The sequence below is a fragment of the Acipenser ruthenus genome, chromosome 21 (genome assembly GCF_902713425.1).
Source record: "Acipenser ruthenus chromosome 21, fAciRut3.2 maternal haplotype, whole genome shotgun sequence".
NCBI lineage: Eukaryota > Metazoa > Chordata > Actinopteri > Acipenseriformes > Acipenseridae > Acipenser > Acipenser ruthenus.
In genome coordinates, this window is record NC_081209.1 from 4,125,548 (window position 1) to 4,141,861 (window position 16,314).

The following is a 16,314-nucleotide window of genomic DNA, read 5'->3' on the forward strand; positions in this document are numbered from 1 at the left end:
ATTTTATTTAAACATGGTTTTATATGTATAAAAATGTTATGGTACATATGGCTTCAGTATCACAAAATAATAATGAACATGATGAGCAATGTCCAACAAAGTAATTCAGGCAAGCTTGTGGAATGAGTCTCTTCTGGCCACATACAGGATGAAAACTTAAGAACAGCAGAAATCAGCACCAGCTAATTAAAACAGTGAGCTAGTTCACAATAATCTTCTACACGTCCAATTCAGACCGTTCTGGGATGCACTGCAGAAGGCTGTAGGTTCAAGCAGGTACTGGTATTTAAAGTTCAGACAATATTAACAGCGTAGCTGTGTAGAAGGCAGTGCCAAATGCACTAATTGGTTTTAAAAAGTATCTATTTTTGGTACAACCCTTATTTTTAATTGTAAGTAATTGTTGCAATGCATTCTTTGTTTTGTGGTATACATACAGAATACTAATAGTTGTCCTATTTTATATCTTCAATTATACAACAATCAGACGCTGCTCTCCCACTGTTTTCTATAGAGGTGGGCCATTTTATTTTAACAGAATAAGAGATGATGCCAATTAAGGACTCCTGTTCTAAAAGCACTGCTTATTTGTACTCTGTAAGAATGAAACCATAGAGAGAAGAACACAGAGTGTATTCACTGTCATTATAACACGGAGCCCCTCTATGCAGTCAGTCCAGGATTCATAACAGGTCATCGAGACTTTGTTCTTGGAGATACCTGGGGCAAATAAAAAGAAAACCAAGAATTTCTTTCACGTCTTAAAAGAAACCTGCAAGCTGCATTAATTTGAAAGGATAATGGTATTTATTTAATAATAACTTGAACCTGTCCTTTTTTTTTTTTTTTTTTTTGGTGCTGGGACCTAGAAAATGTGTTGCCAACAAGCAGGGATGAAGGTGCTTAATATCCACGGTCCTCAAGGTCCATTACAGGCTTTGCAAATACCTTGATATACAATCTAATACATCTCACTCACCACCATCAGATGCCCATTCTTTGCCTTGTAGACCATTGGCTCCTGCCCAGTGCTGAAGTCAATAATGCCTTCCTTCTCAGGCTGGATGGTGAACTTCATGCTGGGAAAGAAGCAGATTGAATTAGCTGCTTCATTCGTGTGCAATATATTTCTTTATGTTTCTTTCAAGTCCCTAAATCCAAATAGGTTGTAAAAGAGTCCCAAAACCACAGAGAGAAAGCAACAATACATCCACATCCAGTTACATTAAATCGACAGTAATGCAAATTCTAGCCGTGCTGAAACAGATGATGTCCATTTCCATAGTGCTCAACACACTACAGGTTGAAAAGGTGATTGCGTACCTGCCCTGAACTACCTTTACGGAGTTCTGTTTGTTGGCCAACACACACAGCTTTGTCACAGTCTCAAACACGTGATCACACTGCAGAATCACATCGCCCTGGAATACAACAGAGTGCAATTCAGAACATACTGTCCTTCCAAACAAAGACACAAACTGCAAGCAATAAATCGTTTACTGCTAGTAAAGATTCAGGCTCTTACTTTCTGTTTGTTTTCCTCACAAGGGACGTGAATTACGAACACCCCGTCACTCAGACTGCTGACAGACACACCTGGATGAGCAAAGAGCAGGACAACTTTAACAGTAAACAGATAGTATGATTGCAATTCAACTTCCCCATGAAAATCTTGCTGCGATTTTCAACACGATGGGGCACTGTGGGCCAAGTAGCACATTTTTAAATACCGGTAACTATTAATAAAAGGTTTACTAGGAAGTAGTTTTAACCATGACATTCAGATTTTTTGGTTTTGCACATCCCTAAAAGAGTTTGATCATTATTTAACCCGTGAACGTTACCACAGGATTAAAAACTTTTATTTTCTACTGTCCTTTCTCAACTGATGAGTCTCCCCAACCCCACGTGGTGTCATCATTATCTCATTGCTGCATCTTGTTTTTCTTCAATTTTTACAGCTCTTATTGTGAAGCTCAAACTGAAGTGCTTGAGTGGTACAGAGGCAGTTCTGTGCAGGGGTCCCCTTTACCCTTCAGTGTGGCGTACTCCACTCGCTGTTTTATCTTGGCTTCCTCTACCATGTACGCTGCCCCCTGGGTGAGAACGAGCTGCCGCGGCCGGGGCTTGTACCCGTTCCTGTCATACTTCACTACCGGAGTGCCGTACTGCGTGAAAAAACACACACACACACACACACACAGATGAGTAGGACAACTAAGGTACTTGGATATACTTTGTGCATGACCTATTTTCTCACAGTATATGTGACATCACGTCCGAATAGACAAATGAAACTTTTTCCCAGTAATGACCGCGAAGTGGCTTATTGGATGGAGAACTGAACGGCTGCATGGAAGGTTCTGTATTCCAGCCACACACATGTTTGTGTTGATCTGAAAAAGCAGGTATTGGTTGTATAATCTGATGCTGCTTGGCATTGTGTTCCGAGCTTCAGACGCTGTCAGCTGTCATCCCCTTAACCACATGGCTTAGTTACCTTGATCCTCTCGTTTCGAATCATCTGCAAAACCTTCATGTTTATTTCCTGTTCACCTGAATGCAAAAACAGCAAGTATACAATTTAGTGCAGGGATTTTTAATTAAAAAATTTATAAATACGGTGTAATGCAGTATTTTGGACACAGTAACTTTCTAAACAAAGTATAACTGCAAATTGCACTACAAAAATATTGTGTCTTTAAGCATCAAGAAAATAATGAGCAAGCTCTAAAAAAAAAAGAAAAAAAAAGGATATCACCTCTCTGTGTCCCTGGTGTTCCATATAAATGGAATTTCTTCATGTTGCCATTTTTGTCGATCCATTTTCTTACCATTTAGGATTAGCAATATAAACTGTCTCCTTATTGTTGTGTTTAAGATAATGGTGATAATCCTAAGCGATATTAAAAAATATCTTTTTGCCTCTGTTTGTAAGGATGGAGGCCATCATTTCAGAATGTCTTCACATTCTTGTTTTTTTCAGTGTTATTTATTGCATGTTCTGCAATGCAGGAGATAAGGCTTGATATTCATTCTTACTGAGTCTGGTGTCAATGAAAGGTTTGGGCACTGTCTGTGGATAGCCCTCTTTCTTCCCTTTAAATATTGCGCTGGTCACCACTTTCAGCTGCAGCTGTGGAGAGGAAGTCAAATTATATGTTTATTCCTTTTCTTTTCATTGGTAGGTTAAAAACATCTGCGTTTCTCTCATGATAAATGTGCACAGTCATTTTCCCATGCTCTCACACTTACAATATGCATTTACCATAGTTTGCCATGTTTTTTAATATGCTGGCCATACCTCTCTGGGCTTCCCTATGCTTTATTACACTTTGCTGTGCTTTTACTATGGTAAGGGTTAACACCATTTGAGTTCCAGTCCTGCTTGATCATGCTCCCTCCTCCCCTCGTCCTTACCTGTGCTTTGCGCGGGGCGCTGACCCCCCTGACGTACCTCCGGACCATGGTTCGATAGCAGATCTTACGCAGCATCTCTGAGGTCTGGACAGACAACAACAAGGACTGTCATTGAGCCCCGAGCCCTGCTGCAGAGTCTATTAATTGCCTACTTGTTTGTGGCCCCTGCTGGCTCCCCTTCTCAAAGCAGCTTGCCCCTGTGTCACTATGTGAGTCAAACAGCACAGCCACGCCGCTACAGCCCGCAGCACAGCAGTGTCATCTACAAGCTCTTTGTTACACTGATAGTGTTTTCCAGGTCTTATATTTTCACTGTGTCTCTTCCTGCTGGGATATTATTAATATAAAGTATACTTATAGAATTCAAACTATAATTATAAGCCATACTTTTTAATAGGACTTTCTTTCTTTCAAGCACAATGGTCTGTAAGAGGGACATTTTGTGATGGTCAAAAATGAAATATTATCTATGGAAATGCCCGTGTCACAGACCCTTGTCTTTCAGATGATAAAGACGACCTCACCGTCTCCATGACGGCCGGAGGCTTGAGCCAGGTCTTGTCCAGGACGTGTTTGGGGAGGTGCTCTCTCAGTCTCGTCAGGTAGTTGTATCGCACGAAGTTTAAATACTCCGCGTTCTCATCACAGAGAGGCTGGTTCCTGTACATGAAACCTTTTATAAACCTGGCAGGGGAAAAAGAAAGTCAATTCCACCCGATAACAGTGCAGTCTATTGATGCAGAGAACAGCAGGCATTGGAAATGCATTATCCAGACACCAATGCACCGCCTGCTATACCAAAAGAAGCAGGCTCCATTCACACAGAGGCGTCTTTCTGTTACTCAACACAGTCAACTACCAGAGATTTCATTTTAGAAGCCCAATATATATACATATAGTTTTGCTCAAAAGAGCCAACTTCCCAACATTACTGTATGTTTAACATACTTTTGTCAATGAATATATATCATTAAATTGGGATTTGGGATTTCATGACTTTGACATTTTTTTCTATAGAGTAAGCATAAGGTAGAATTATAAGAAACTACGAGTCATGTAGACAAACGTTTCGGCCCCTGTCTTCTCCAGCGTGCTGTTTTCAATCCCAGAGTTCTTCAGTGTGCTCTTTTCAGTCCCAGAGTTCTTCAGTGTGCTCTTTTCAATCCCAGAGTTCCGAGCGCTTCTTACTTTTTAATGGTGATGACGGCCCACTCCCTCTTCTTGCGGTTCCTCCTGGCCAGCACTCCTCTAAAACACGTCTCAATCTTGATGGCTACAGGACAGGATTACACAGCTCTCTCAAACCAGCCTCTCCACACCACTGTTCTGTGTTTATCATCAGAGGTACAGTCTGCTAAACGTCTCCTATCAATGTAAGAGCTCCTCACCACAGCGTTCACTCACCTGCTTGTTTCTGCTTGTTGTACTCCCCCTTCACCCTGTACCCTTTATACTTGGCTTGAATCTTCGTGGCTACAATGTAAACAAACAGGCAGGGTAATGCAGACTTAGTGCTATTATGAGCCCTATTTACAACACTCTTTTAGGACTGCTTTCTGTGAAGATTATAAACATAGGTTAGGCTCTCTAAATGAAAGAACCAATAAAAGTATCAGTAGTAAAAGCCCCTACCCAGCTCATTCTTGCAGATCTGAAATGCATCTTCGGTGGCGAAAAGCGTCCTGGGGTATCGGATAAATATCTTCGTTCTGAGTGTAGAAAACGAAACAGAATCTGGAATTACTGAATTACGGCATTACGTTGAATATTTAGTACTATTCCAATACAATACTGTCCATCTCCCAGCCCAGAGCTTCTCACCTGCCCAGCTTGTACTCGTCTGGTTTGTAGCCAATGTACTTGACCAGCCTCTCGACGCCCTCTGCAGGCGGGCCTCGCCAGTGCGGCCAGGTATCGGGGCACAGAGACTTGTACCTCTGCAGAAAGATCTCGTACCGCCGCCGGTATGCAAAGCCAGCCCGTCTGACCCGCAGGTGTTCCATCAGACCCAGATACTTTACCTGGTGCCGAACCAGCACGTCATCAAACCGTCCTGAAAGACAGAGAGAGAGATCAGAACAGGGCTACAGTACAGGCACCCTGTACATCCACCTCTAACCCAGTGCCAGCCTCACCTGCCTGCTTGCCATCGTTGGGTTTCAGACACCGCACGTAGGAGGGCTCCTTGGCCGTGAGGATTTTAATCAGCCCCACCAAGCTGCTCTTGAACTGGGTGGCAACCTGCGGGCACACAAACACACTCTCAATCATGCTGCCCTCCGAGCACACTCAGACACGGCCTCCCTCTCACTCTCTCTCTCTGGTCCTTACCGTCTCGGGTCTCTTCCTGCTGTCCAGCTCCGAGGGCATAAAGCACTGCTTGACGATGAGATTGCGGGATTTGCACATCACCTGCGAGAAAAGGACTGGTCAGCGCCCTGTCAACACTGCCAACAAGTCAGACAGACGGCCAGGCAAATGTATTCATGCTGTTAGAATCATTTTCTTACCTCTTTGATATTTCTGTACAAGAGATCGTTGTTTTTGTCCAGAAATCCTGTCGCAGTGATAAAAAGAATACATGTGAAGAACCGGTAAAACCTCCAGTGCTCAATCACAGAACTTAATAACGAACTATATCCAAACTACTGATGGGGAAGACCGTTTTTAAACAACGCTCCCTGCACCACTGTATACTGTTATACAGTGCAGATGCATTGTGTTAGTCCTCACCAATGACGCAGTAGGTGACCTCCCCAGCGTAGTGTAGCAGCCTGAAGTCTCCTCGCTCTAGGGTCTTGCGTGTCTTCTGATTCGCCAGCTTGTGCCTGGAGACAACGGGACAGGGCAGGGTTAGGGGTCAGGTGAAAACGAAGCACCTCCACAACAACCAATAGGTTCTTCATCAATGCTGCATGAAGAACTGTCTCTGAATGTCTTAACACAGGCATTCATTATATCTCCCGTAGCTCTACAGCGGTACTCACGTCACGAAGTGGGGGTGATTCCCCACCGTCTCCTCCAGCTTCTCCAGGAATGTCAGGTCTGTGGCCCCCCCCAGTCTCAGGCACTCCTCGTCCTGGTCCACAGAAAGAAAAAAAAAACACATTCTGGTTTCTGGACTGGACTGCTGCCGCTTACTGAGTTAGACTGTGCAGAGGAGCCCGCTGTGCAAGTGGAACTGTCCTGTGATCAGCACCCTGCGGCTCGCCGGCTTACCAGGACTGAGATGATGCCTCTGTATTTCTCCTCCACCAGGTCACAGATGATCTTGTTGTTGAAGTACTGCACTGGCTCCCACTGAAACACACAGAGAGGGGAGCAGAGCAAAGAGATGTTTAGAGCATATTTATACATGCCTGAATACGTCAACCACACACATCTTGTTCCCTGAGAAGTCCTGTTCCTGAGTTGGTGAATGGAAGTACTCTGGGTAGGTGGGATTTAGACAGGACGGAATTGAAATGCTTTAAGGACATCAGGGTTTAAATCAAACCAAAGCAACATCAACAGCAGTGTAGTCACCTCGATGCCCTCCATCTCATACTCCTCTTGCTCTGACTTCAGGGTGAGCTGGATGAAGAGCTGCTGCAGCTTCTCATTGCAGTAGTTTATACAGAACTGTTCGAAACTGAAACACACAAACAAAAACCTACTGTTTTACCGCACAGTTCAGTCAAGATTCCTGCCGGCTACACAGAGACTAACTTCTAGTAGGATATTTACATAGCAAACAGTGCCCCCTTACTTTCAAATGGAGTAACTGTTGCAAGGATTTTAAAGCAGACACCCCCTGGCTGTTAGTAGTCATGGTTATTGTATCTTTAATTAGATATGATAGACACTGGTCCACAGATATACAGTTATAAATATATAAATGTGCTAGAATTCCAGCTCAGCTTGTGATATGAGAATAGGCAGATCACAGGGTGAAGGGTCCGTACCTGTTTATATAGAACACTTCAAAGCCATAAATGTCAAGCAACCCTATCACTGTCTTCCTGCTGGGATCCTGAAGTACAGAGCAGAGAGACACACAGTCAACAGGGACACACGGACTAGAGCAACCCGCAATAAAGGAGCAATGTGACGGGTAACACCAGCACTGACGTCTACACCTCACCAGCTCGACTTTATACAATGTTAACATCTTGCTGCTGAGACATCTCCGGAATACACAAGCTAGAACCTGAGAATCTAGTAATGCAAAGAAAACAGAAATCATGGATTGGCCTGACCTCATTTCTCTAACACGTATATACTCCTACGCCATCTGGAGACATGTTATGTGTTCACCTCAACTTCAAAATGAAGTCTTACATGTGCCCTGGATCATGGTTGTTCTCCGCATGCCCAACCTCAAAAACGACGAGTGATGCCATGGAAGAAATGAAGAAGCTGCATCTGTGTGGAGGCTGTCGGGCCCTTACCTGGTTCGCCAGAGACTCGTTGATCTTGTTGACCAGCCACGTAAACGTCCGTCCGTAGATTGCTTTGGCCAAAGCGTCTCTGGCATAGTAGGCCTGATCTACATTCAAAGGGCTTAGAACCTGGAGTAAGGAATCAATCACGAATTACTGCTATCGTTTCTCATCTTTTGCCAAGATGACAACAAAAAAGGACCCCGAACTAACATGTGGACAGAGCCTCTTTTGAAGGGTCACGATGCAGTCACGTCTTACCTCCTCTGCCCTGGTTTCTATCTTCCTGTGAGTGAGAGCTTCCTGTAGCACCAACACCGACACCCCCAACAACTACACAAGAAAGAGCAAGCAGTCAGAGGATCCCAGCTGTATGCATGCCCCCAGCTCCCTGCCAATCAAACAGCTGTATGGATTCTCAAGCGCAGGTTTACCTTTGAAATCCACCGCACCTCTGCGTTGTTACCAATAACGGCGGATCCCTTATTGTCTGCATCGTACTGAATGTTTCCCAGGTGAAGGACACTGGCAATGATCCCAAAAAGATGCTTTAAAGGGAAGGGTCAGAGAAGAAACTGTTAACCCACAGACCCAATCCCCTGCTACTGTATCGTCTAGTCTTATTTTGTTGGCTCTCAGATCCCCTGTACAGAGTTCTTTGTACATACATTTCTAGTTATATTTCTGTGGCGCTCACCTCAATGTCGTTTTCGTTAAAGTCAATGACGGAGAGGGCTTTACGCACTGTCCTCCAGTTACTCTTGTCGTTGATGGAGCTCACTTTGGCACATTCACCCTGTCAGTGGGGAGAAAAGGCAATGCAGTGAAGCAATGTGTTAGAAACAACAGAGCATGCAGCAAAACCTTACTGTGTCTACCTGTACCAACAACATAGAGAAGTAACATCAACCCATAGCAGGTATGGACATTACCTTCATCCGGTAACAGTAGAGGCATAGAGGCAAAGAAAAACCCTTATTTGTGCCAATGTACCAGGTGTGATGCTGTGTTTAGTTCTCACCTTTTCTAGGTAGCTGTAGTGCTGTGTTTAGTTCTCACCTGTACCAGGTAGCTGTGGTGCTGTGTTTAGTTCTCACCTGTACCAGGTAGCTGTAGTGCTCTGTTTAGTTCTCACCTGTACCAGGTAGCTGTAGTGCTCTGTTTAGTTCTCACCTGTACCAGGTAGCTGTAGTGCTCTGTTTAGTTCTCACCTGTACCAGGTAGCTGTAGTGCTGGCAGTTGCGCTCCAGCCCCAGCCAGCGCAGCAGCTCCTCTTCGCCCCCCTCCACCAGCTGGTAGAAGATGTGGAAGTTCCTCTCTCCGTGGTTCTGGTGGACGACGCGCGACTTCTCCAGCAGGTAGCTCAAGATGTGTCCGCCCACTGCCGCCCCCTACCGGTAGAATAAACAGCCGTATGGGGGTTTGTTTCAACCAGAGAAGAAAGATTTGTTTTGAAACCTGTAGTGTGAGTGCAATATACAGCCCAATGATCGAGTGGTAATAGAATCTGTCTGTAACTAGTAGACTACCGCACCCTGATTTCTCTCTACCTTGAAATCAAACTGGATGTCCATGTACTTCCCGAAGCGGCTGGAGTTGTCATTCCGCAGAGTCTTGGCATTCCCAAAAGCCTGGAACAACGGCAATCAATTACTGGAGAAAATCTTAATAGCAGAAACTTAACAGATTTTAAAATGGTGGGATGGGGTCTCATTTGACCAAATTTACTGTGGGATTAAAAAATTATACTGCTTAAAATTGGACCTTGATAAACCTGGCCCCTTGAGTCAGCGCCCCCATCCCCAGTCCCAACCCCACCCCCATCCTCATCCCCATCCCCATCCTCAATCCCAATCCCAACCCCATCCCCATCCCCAACCCCAACTCCATCACCAACCCCAACCCCATCCCCAACCCCAACCCCAACCTCTCACCTCGAGGACAGGGTTGGACAGCAGCAGGCGGTCCCGCACAGTCTGGAGCTGCTCTGTGCAGGGGCAGGTCACTGCGTAGTACTGCAGGATCTTCTTAGAGGCCTCGGTCTTGCCCGCCCCGCTCTCTCCAGAGATCAGGATGAAGTGGTTGTTGTACTCCGTCAGCATGGTGCGGTAGGCATTGTCAGCCAGAGCATAGCTGAGGCAATCCAGAGACAAAGGCAAAATTGACTGCAATATTCTGACATGCTGTTTTAAATGAACCCTTTCACATGCACTGTGCAGGGTGTACTCACAGGTGGGGAGGCAGCTCAAAGAAGTTGACCCCCATGTAGATTTCCATCTGTTTGGGGGTGTAGATCTCCAGGTCCTTGTAGGGGTTAACGGAGACCAGCAGGGTGCCTATGTACGTCTGACAATTCACACAGACAGAGGAAGAGTATTAATAATGTACTGTCGAGGTAGGGCAATTGTTAAATTATGCAGTCCACACCAGGTCTTGTTTTTAGTTTTTACATGTACTTTTGTTTTACGGATTATTGTTTTGTGGATAGTCCTTGTGGATTGTTCACTGTTTTAGGTGCAGTTTAGGTTTAAGTGCATGTAAAATAACCAATTATGAAACCCAAAAACGGAAAAGAAAATATCCTAAACAAAGACATTGCCAAGTATAAATGTGAGCCGTATGAATGGACCAACATTTCATTAAAAATACTACACCACCAAATGTGTAAAGTTTCTAGTCTCAACTGAGTTTTACCTCCAGTTTTAGCCTCCAATTTGTCATTAACTAGCCAGCGTAAACTAATTACTGGGTCTTTGTCTGAGTTGGAGTGTGTGTTTGTTTGTTTGATTGTTTGTAGTTCGAGTCAGAAAGCGTACTTTTCTTTGAGGCTCCTGGCATTGGATGGTGCCTGGAAAACAATGGCAGAGACAGCCAGATGGTCACAGTGACAGGGGCACAGACAAGTGCCTGCTGAAGTCTGGCTCAGTGCTGAATAGTACCTGTCTGATAGTGATTCCCGCCTCAGTTGACTAGGAGCGGTGAGGCATAGCCCCGGCACTCAGGGACCCAGAAGGAGGCTCTGATTATCTGATGCTACTAATGAGGCAGGCTCCCATAATTAACTCTAGTGACATCGTCAGTGTGTCAACCTTTCTGTATAGATTCTGGAATTTCCCATTCTATACCTCTACCTCTGAATTGTGATGTTAAGAAGATATATTGCAGCTGAACTGTGATAGTGGGGACAGTACTTTATATTAAATATACTAAGCTCAAGATCAATGGGTAGCATATTTACTCTGCAAGAAAGACAACAGAAAATAGAACAACTAATAACTGCTAGCCCATTCGGAAAAACAAGGCGCCATTCACACCTGCGCAAGGCTATGCAATGCCTAATACAAGCAAAACCAGCATAGGCACATTCCATTAAGAGATCCTTCACACTTTATCACTCGGGGGTGGGGGTGGTGGGGTAGAGTCATCATCAGTGATATATTAATCAAAACTCATTGAAACATCGAAGACATTCAAATTGACTTCTAACTGAAACGTTAAACCCAATGTCTTGGGTTTCTCTGAGTATTCGTGAATGTGGCACTCTTGCGTGCCGCGGGGTTGCGGACGGAGCATATTTACGTAGATGAGGTTCTCTCGGAAGCGTTTCCTCAGGTTGTCCAGGAAGGCTGACTCGCTGGTGTAGGAGTCGAGCAGCACGAAGTCCTGGATCCCGACCCGGTCTCGTGCCGTCAGAGCGCCCTCCATGTTGAGCTGGACCCGGCTCAATCGCACCTCCGAGCCCTGGGACACAGGGGCAGGGGGACAGGTTCATCTCCAGGGACATGAAGCAATACAACTCAAACCACTGAAGCAACTGGTTGTGACTTTTTAAAGCAATTTGTTACTGCTGTTTCTCTTGACATTAGTAAATAATTGCTTGAAAAGTTGCCAGAAAATGTTGCCGGAAAGTTGTATTTTAAGAGATACACAACACAATGTCTTTATCATAAACTAATGACTTACTTGTACTTCCTTGTGCTGTCTCTTTTATCTGTGATTTATATAGAAAAAATAATAAAGCTGCATTTGGATTTTGCTGCAGGCAACACTAAGAGTATAGTACAGCTATCCTTATAGCGGCTTTTAAAAAACACCAAATCTCACAAACATGAGATGTTGTCTTTTCTGTTATTTGGATAGTGGCGCCACAATTATTATTTAATCTTGGGGAAAGTCATGTCTTTATTGCCTGGAGAGACCAGGCCAGCCCCTCACACTCCCCAGCAGTGTGAGCCACACTGAAACTCACAGCAGGGTTACCTGCTAAGTCCCTGTACACTCCTGCTCTGGAGATCAGGTACCCCTAGCTCTATAATAAGCCCAACAGCAATACCAAGTGCAAAGCTAGTTAGTCATATATCAGCAAGTCGTGGGTTTTTAGCTTATCAATGGCACTACAATGAAGACCCCCCCCCCCTTTACTGGACTAGCAGCTCTGAAAACAAAGCGTCCCCAGCGTCCTGTTTCCTCAAAATGTATCTGAAGATGTCAAGGCTGCCCGCACTCCCTTTCAGCAGAACAAACACCACTGAAAACATCAGCTCTGTAACCCTTTGAAACCCAAGTGTGCAACAAGCAAGCACAGTCACCTCGGAAAACATTTCTATCACCACTCTTTAAACCTGACCAACCAGTGAAGAGGCAATTACAGCAGACTGCTAGAGGAGCGTTTTTCTGTGTGGAAAGAAATACAGACTTTCTTTTTGCTACAGTGGAACTATAACAACTCATGTGGTTTACTAATAGTTTTGACTGCTAGTTTATACTATTATTATAATTAGTATTACTTTTAGAATTAGTATTACTATTATTATTTATTTCTTAGCAGACTCCCTTATCCAGGGCGACTTACAATTGTTACAAGTTATCACATTATTTTTACATACAACTACATTATTTTTTTACACATTATTTTTACATACAATTATCCATTTATACAGTTGGGTTTTTACTGGAGCAATCTAGGTAAAGTACCTTGCTCAAGGGTACAGCAGCAGTGTCCCCTAGCTGGGATTGAACCCACGACCCTCCGGTCAGGAGTCCAGAGCTGTAACCACTACTCCACTGATTAGTATTAGTATTAGCTGCACTTTTGTTCAAGTTCAGTTCAGTTGCAAATGTTGCAAAAGTGATCAAGTTCAGTTCGGTCCCACCCTAGAGGGACTTCCCTTTAACCTAATCCTAAAACTGGAAATCAACCCGAAGCGTGGGACTGCATCAGGGCTTCTAATCTCCGACCTGCTTCCCCGTCTCCATCTCTGGATAATCCATCACTGTGAACCGGAGCAGAGGAGACAGCAAGGAGATACAGGTTCCCTTTCAGACGTGGGAGCTCATGCCAAGCTGCAACCACCGCAGTACCACCCACCTTCTATTATTCCACTATACCACTGAGATAAAACCACAAACACCCCACGCCCTTTCATACAGTCAGCTGTGGCAGAGAACGTCCCGCCTTGTTGAAAGAAAGAGAAACGGATGCACAACAATAGCTCTGCTTTTGGAGGTCAAGCGATTTGTTTCAACAAGAAGAAAAACAAAACACTGAGGGCTAGGTGGGAGGTGCAGGAGGATTATCCTTCACCCCTGGAGGTGCTTAGAGGTCACAGGTGTCTTATGGTCCAGCCATCAGGGGTCAAAAAAAAGGCAGAACACATGTCGCACCTGGGCACCTATACCGACAATATCAAAAAGAGAAGCCATGAACACTGAAGATAGAAGATACCCATAGGGGGTCCATGGCCAGCTTATGCCACGTTCACAGGGCAATCAGTGGTTAAATACAGTGCTGCTATTCATCAATGAAAAACATGTAGAAAACCATTGCAATTAATGCATTCAATTGAGACAGATATGAAATGGGCCGGCGCAGTGCTAGTGAGGCTGAAGTATAATTTGAAGCGCAGTTTAGACCCATCATACCTGCACTGTAACTGCATTGAGACTGCAGACACTGTACTGAAACGTCTGCTATTACTGTGCGTCTCTGCTTGAACTTATTTCATATAATTGCCAACTGTTTGCAGTTATGTTTAATTACATATTTTATTAATATCTTTATGATTTAAAGCTGTTTTTCATTGTCAACCTGCAGCTAATAGAATACTTGTATAAGAAGGATGTCTTTGCGTTTTCATTTTGTAAAAAATTTTTTTAAAAAAAGTTAAAACAAGCAACTCATGAAGAAGGCCACCTGTGTAAATGTGGTTATGAGAGTCCTTCTGTGAAAGCATGGAATTAAAATAGGCAAATAAATACATAAAACACATACAAAGTTACATTTCTTCCAATGCATTCAATCGCTATAATGTTGTTAAGAGTTGTTTATTTTGTATTTTGTAACTTTAATGGGTTGAAATTAGACTTCTACCATCTTCTCATCACACAATGCAGGAGCTGCTAGAAATGCAGTATATTCTGAGCTCCTTGTACATATCGCTTGATTGGTTTGCAGCTGCTGTTCTTCACAAGTCACCACCCTAAATAATAAGCCTGTCCTATCTTAAAGGTAAATGATACAAGAATTAGTAAAGAATAATAAGGAATATATTCCATTTACTTTGACTAGATGTTGAGATATAGGAATTATATATATTTGAACTAGAACACGAATCAGTGAAAATCCCCTACCTTGTATATGTGCCTCTCCTTTGACAGTCTCGTAGAGACCGGTTATATGCTTAAAGGGGAACTCACTTTTCTTATATAAAAAACAAGTCCTATCTTTGACAGGAAACATTGACAGCTGAAGCCTGACAGGTTTCCACCAATAAGAAACCACCAATAATATAGGCAGAGAGAGAGAGAGAGAGAGAGAGAGAGAGAGAGAGAGAGAGAGAGAGAGAGAGAGAGAGAGAGAGAGAGAGAGAGAGAGAGAGAGAGAGAGAGAGAGAGAGAGAGAGAGAGAGACTATTCAATTGCATGTTTTCATTGATATTTTAGTGCTATTATTTCATGCATGGTTATTTTGGTAAGCAGAACTCACAGGAAGACCAAGTCCTGCCAGTTCCTAGGGTGAGTCGGTGACTGGACCAAGGGCACTACACTAAACAGTAATGAATCTGTTTAGAATTGTGATCCCCTTTCCTGAGCCTCTTTCCTTGTAAGAGAGATGAAGGGCACGTTCTCAGATACACACACAGGCAAGGTGCTCACTGCGGTTCTGTATTCACTTCGGCTCGGCTCGGCTCGGCTCCTTGACGTCAACCCAACAGTGGCTGTGCGCGCCTAACGAAGACTTCCTACCACTTCCTACATCTATAGTCTGCAGCCAAAACAAACACAGAGCTGCTAAAACAGGATACCCACCGCCCGACTTCTGCCCGGACACTGGGAAACCAACTCTGTTCTATTATTATTTGGGTTTATTCAGAGGTGTTTATTCTCCCTGGAGGTGTCCACACTTTAGGAAGGTCTGTTAATCATCTTGACCTTGTCCTTCATCAACTCCAATGATTCAGATGGGGGGCTTGTGTGTTGAAGCAAAAATCGAATTAACAGAGACCCCCAAATCTCTGTATTGTCCTCTATAGAACACTTGTAACCTTACAGTCATTCATTTTTATCAAGTAATTCTACGCTTTCCTGGAAATTACTTTTTCAAAACAGTACTGTTCTAGCTTGGTATTGCTAATAATGGCAGACTGTATTATTGGGTTGTTTATAGCAGATCCATAAGTCTATTCCTTAATACAAGTGCTGTGCTGTACATGGCGACCATGTAACCAACCCAAAAACAATGAGCTAAAGCACAGTGCTGAAAATGTGCACAAGCGATGCTGTAATCATCCACCTAGGAGCTGGCACTTACAAATCCTTTTATTAACTGTCACTAAATAAGCTCTGGAAGATATGCTGGGACTATGTTCAGTGTGGAAGAAGCTAAATACATGTGACGTGAATGAGGATGTGTCTGTACCAGCAAGCCTACGAATCGCCAGGCAATCTGAGCCCCCATTGCACCTCCACTATAGAATAACGCTTACAGTGTGCAGACTGTAATTCCAGTTTCAATCACACTGTGGTACAGCTTGCACATTGCTCTGATTCAGCTGGCAGTTTAAAGTCTTTTCACAGTTTATCTGCAGTTGTTTATATAGGTATGCACGGATCCACAGGAAAGCGTTTTACATAAACTGGTGGACTGAATCCAAAAGTCAGCTGTTGAGCGCACCAGATACAGAGCAGAGGGACAGGGGCCGCCTTTCTGTGTTACACTACAGTACTTCCTCTTCTCTCCTGAAGAGGGAGCTCACGCACACCGCGGCACGACACCTGCTCAGTCTCCTCCAGTCATAATCAACAGCAGCAGCTTGCTGTGTTTCAGCACAAGCAAAACTAACAAGTCTTAGATTAGCAGAAAGAAACAGAAATAATTCACCACGGCGGCAGAAGAGGAAAGCCATTGTGTTCAGGAATGGTGTTAATAGGGGGGGTGTCTGTGACTATTACCATTTGATGCAACCCAGGCAGA

At 44.0% G+C, this 16,314-nt stretch overlaps 1 protein-coding gene across 4 annotated transcripts; it reads right to left on the bottom strand.

The window, feature by feature from the left end:
- Nucleotides 1–24: 24 nt before the first annotated feature.
- Nucleotides 25–14,527, bottom strand: LOC117428085 (unconventional myosin-Ih-like). Of its 4 annotated transcripts, XM_058994392.1 has the most exons (31): nt 14,472–14,527; nt 11,421–11,582; nt 10,072–10,187; nt 9,776–9,974; nt 9,392–9,472; nt 9,053–9,232; nt 8,539–8,637; nt 8,276–8,389; nt 8,103–8,174; nt 7,851–7,970; nt 7,365–7,432; nt 6,946–7,051; nt 6,640–6,720; nt 6,408–6,499; nt 6,154–6,248; nt 5,931–5,977; nt 5,752–5,832; nt 5,556–5,661; nt 5,242–5,473; nt 5,053–5,129; nt 4,825–4,893; nt 4,609–4,693; nt 3,945–4,104; nt 3,421–3,504; nt 3,043–3,136; nt 2,501–2,556; nt 2,033–2,168; nt 1,526–1,596; nt 1,324–1,421; nt 980–1,079; nt 26–720 (listed from the first exon to the last, which is right to left on the bottom strand). In XM_058994392.1, the coding sequence occupies exons 2-31, from the start codon at nt 11,544–11,546 to the stop codon at nt 694–696; spliced, it is 3,072 nt and encodes a 1,023-aa protein (XP_058850375.1). In that variant the 5' UTR covers nt 11,547–11,582; nt 14,472–14,527; the 3' UTR covers nt 26–693. The 4 variants fall into 4 exon arrangements, 3 of the variants coding, with proteins under 3 accessions (XP_058850376.1, XP_058850375.1, XP_058850374.1); XM_058994391.1 differs by lacking the exon at nt 14,472–14,527 and having other exon boundaries at nt 11,421–11,635; XM_058994393.1 differs by lacking the exons at nt 3,421–3,504; nt 14,472–14,527 and having other exon boundaries at nt 25–720; nt 11,421–11,636.
- Nucleotides 14,528–16,314: the final 1,787 nt, after the last annotated feature.

What these genes read in the sequence shown, in the direction of transcription:
- LOC117428085 (XM_058994392.1), bottom strand. Translation starts at nt 11,546, where the DNA reads ATGGAGGGCGCTCTGACGGCACGAGACCGGGTCGGGATCCAGGACTTC. An exon ending in TGTCCAACCCTGTCCTCGAG is followed by an intron (nt 9,473 to 9,775) that starts GTGAGAGGTTGG and finishes CCGTTGTTCCAG; the next exon opens with GCTTTTGGGAATGCCAAGAC. An exon ending in GAAGTGTTCTATATAAACAG is followed by an intron (nt 7,052 to 7,364) that starts GTACGGACCCTT and finishes TGTGTGTTTCAG; the next exon opens with TTTCGAACAGTTCTGTATAA.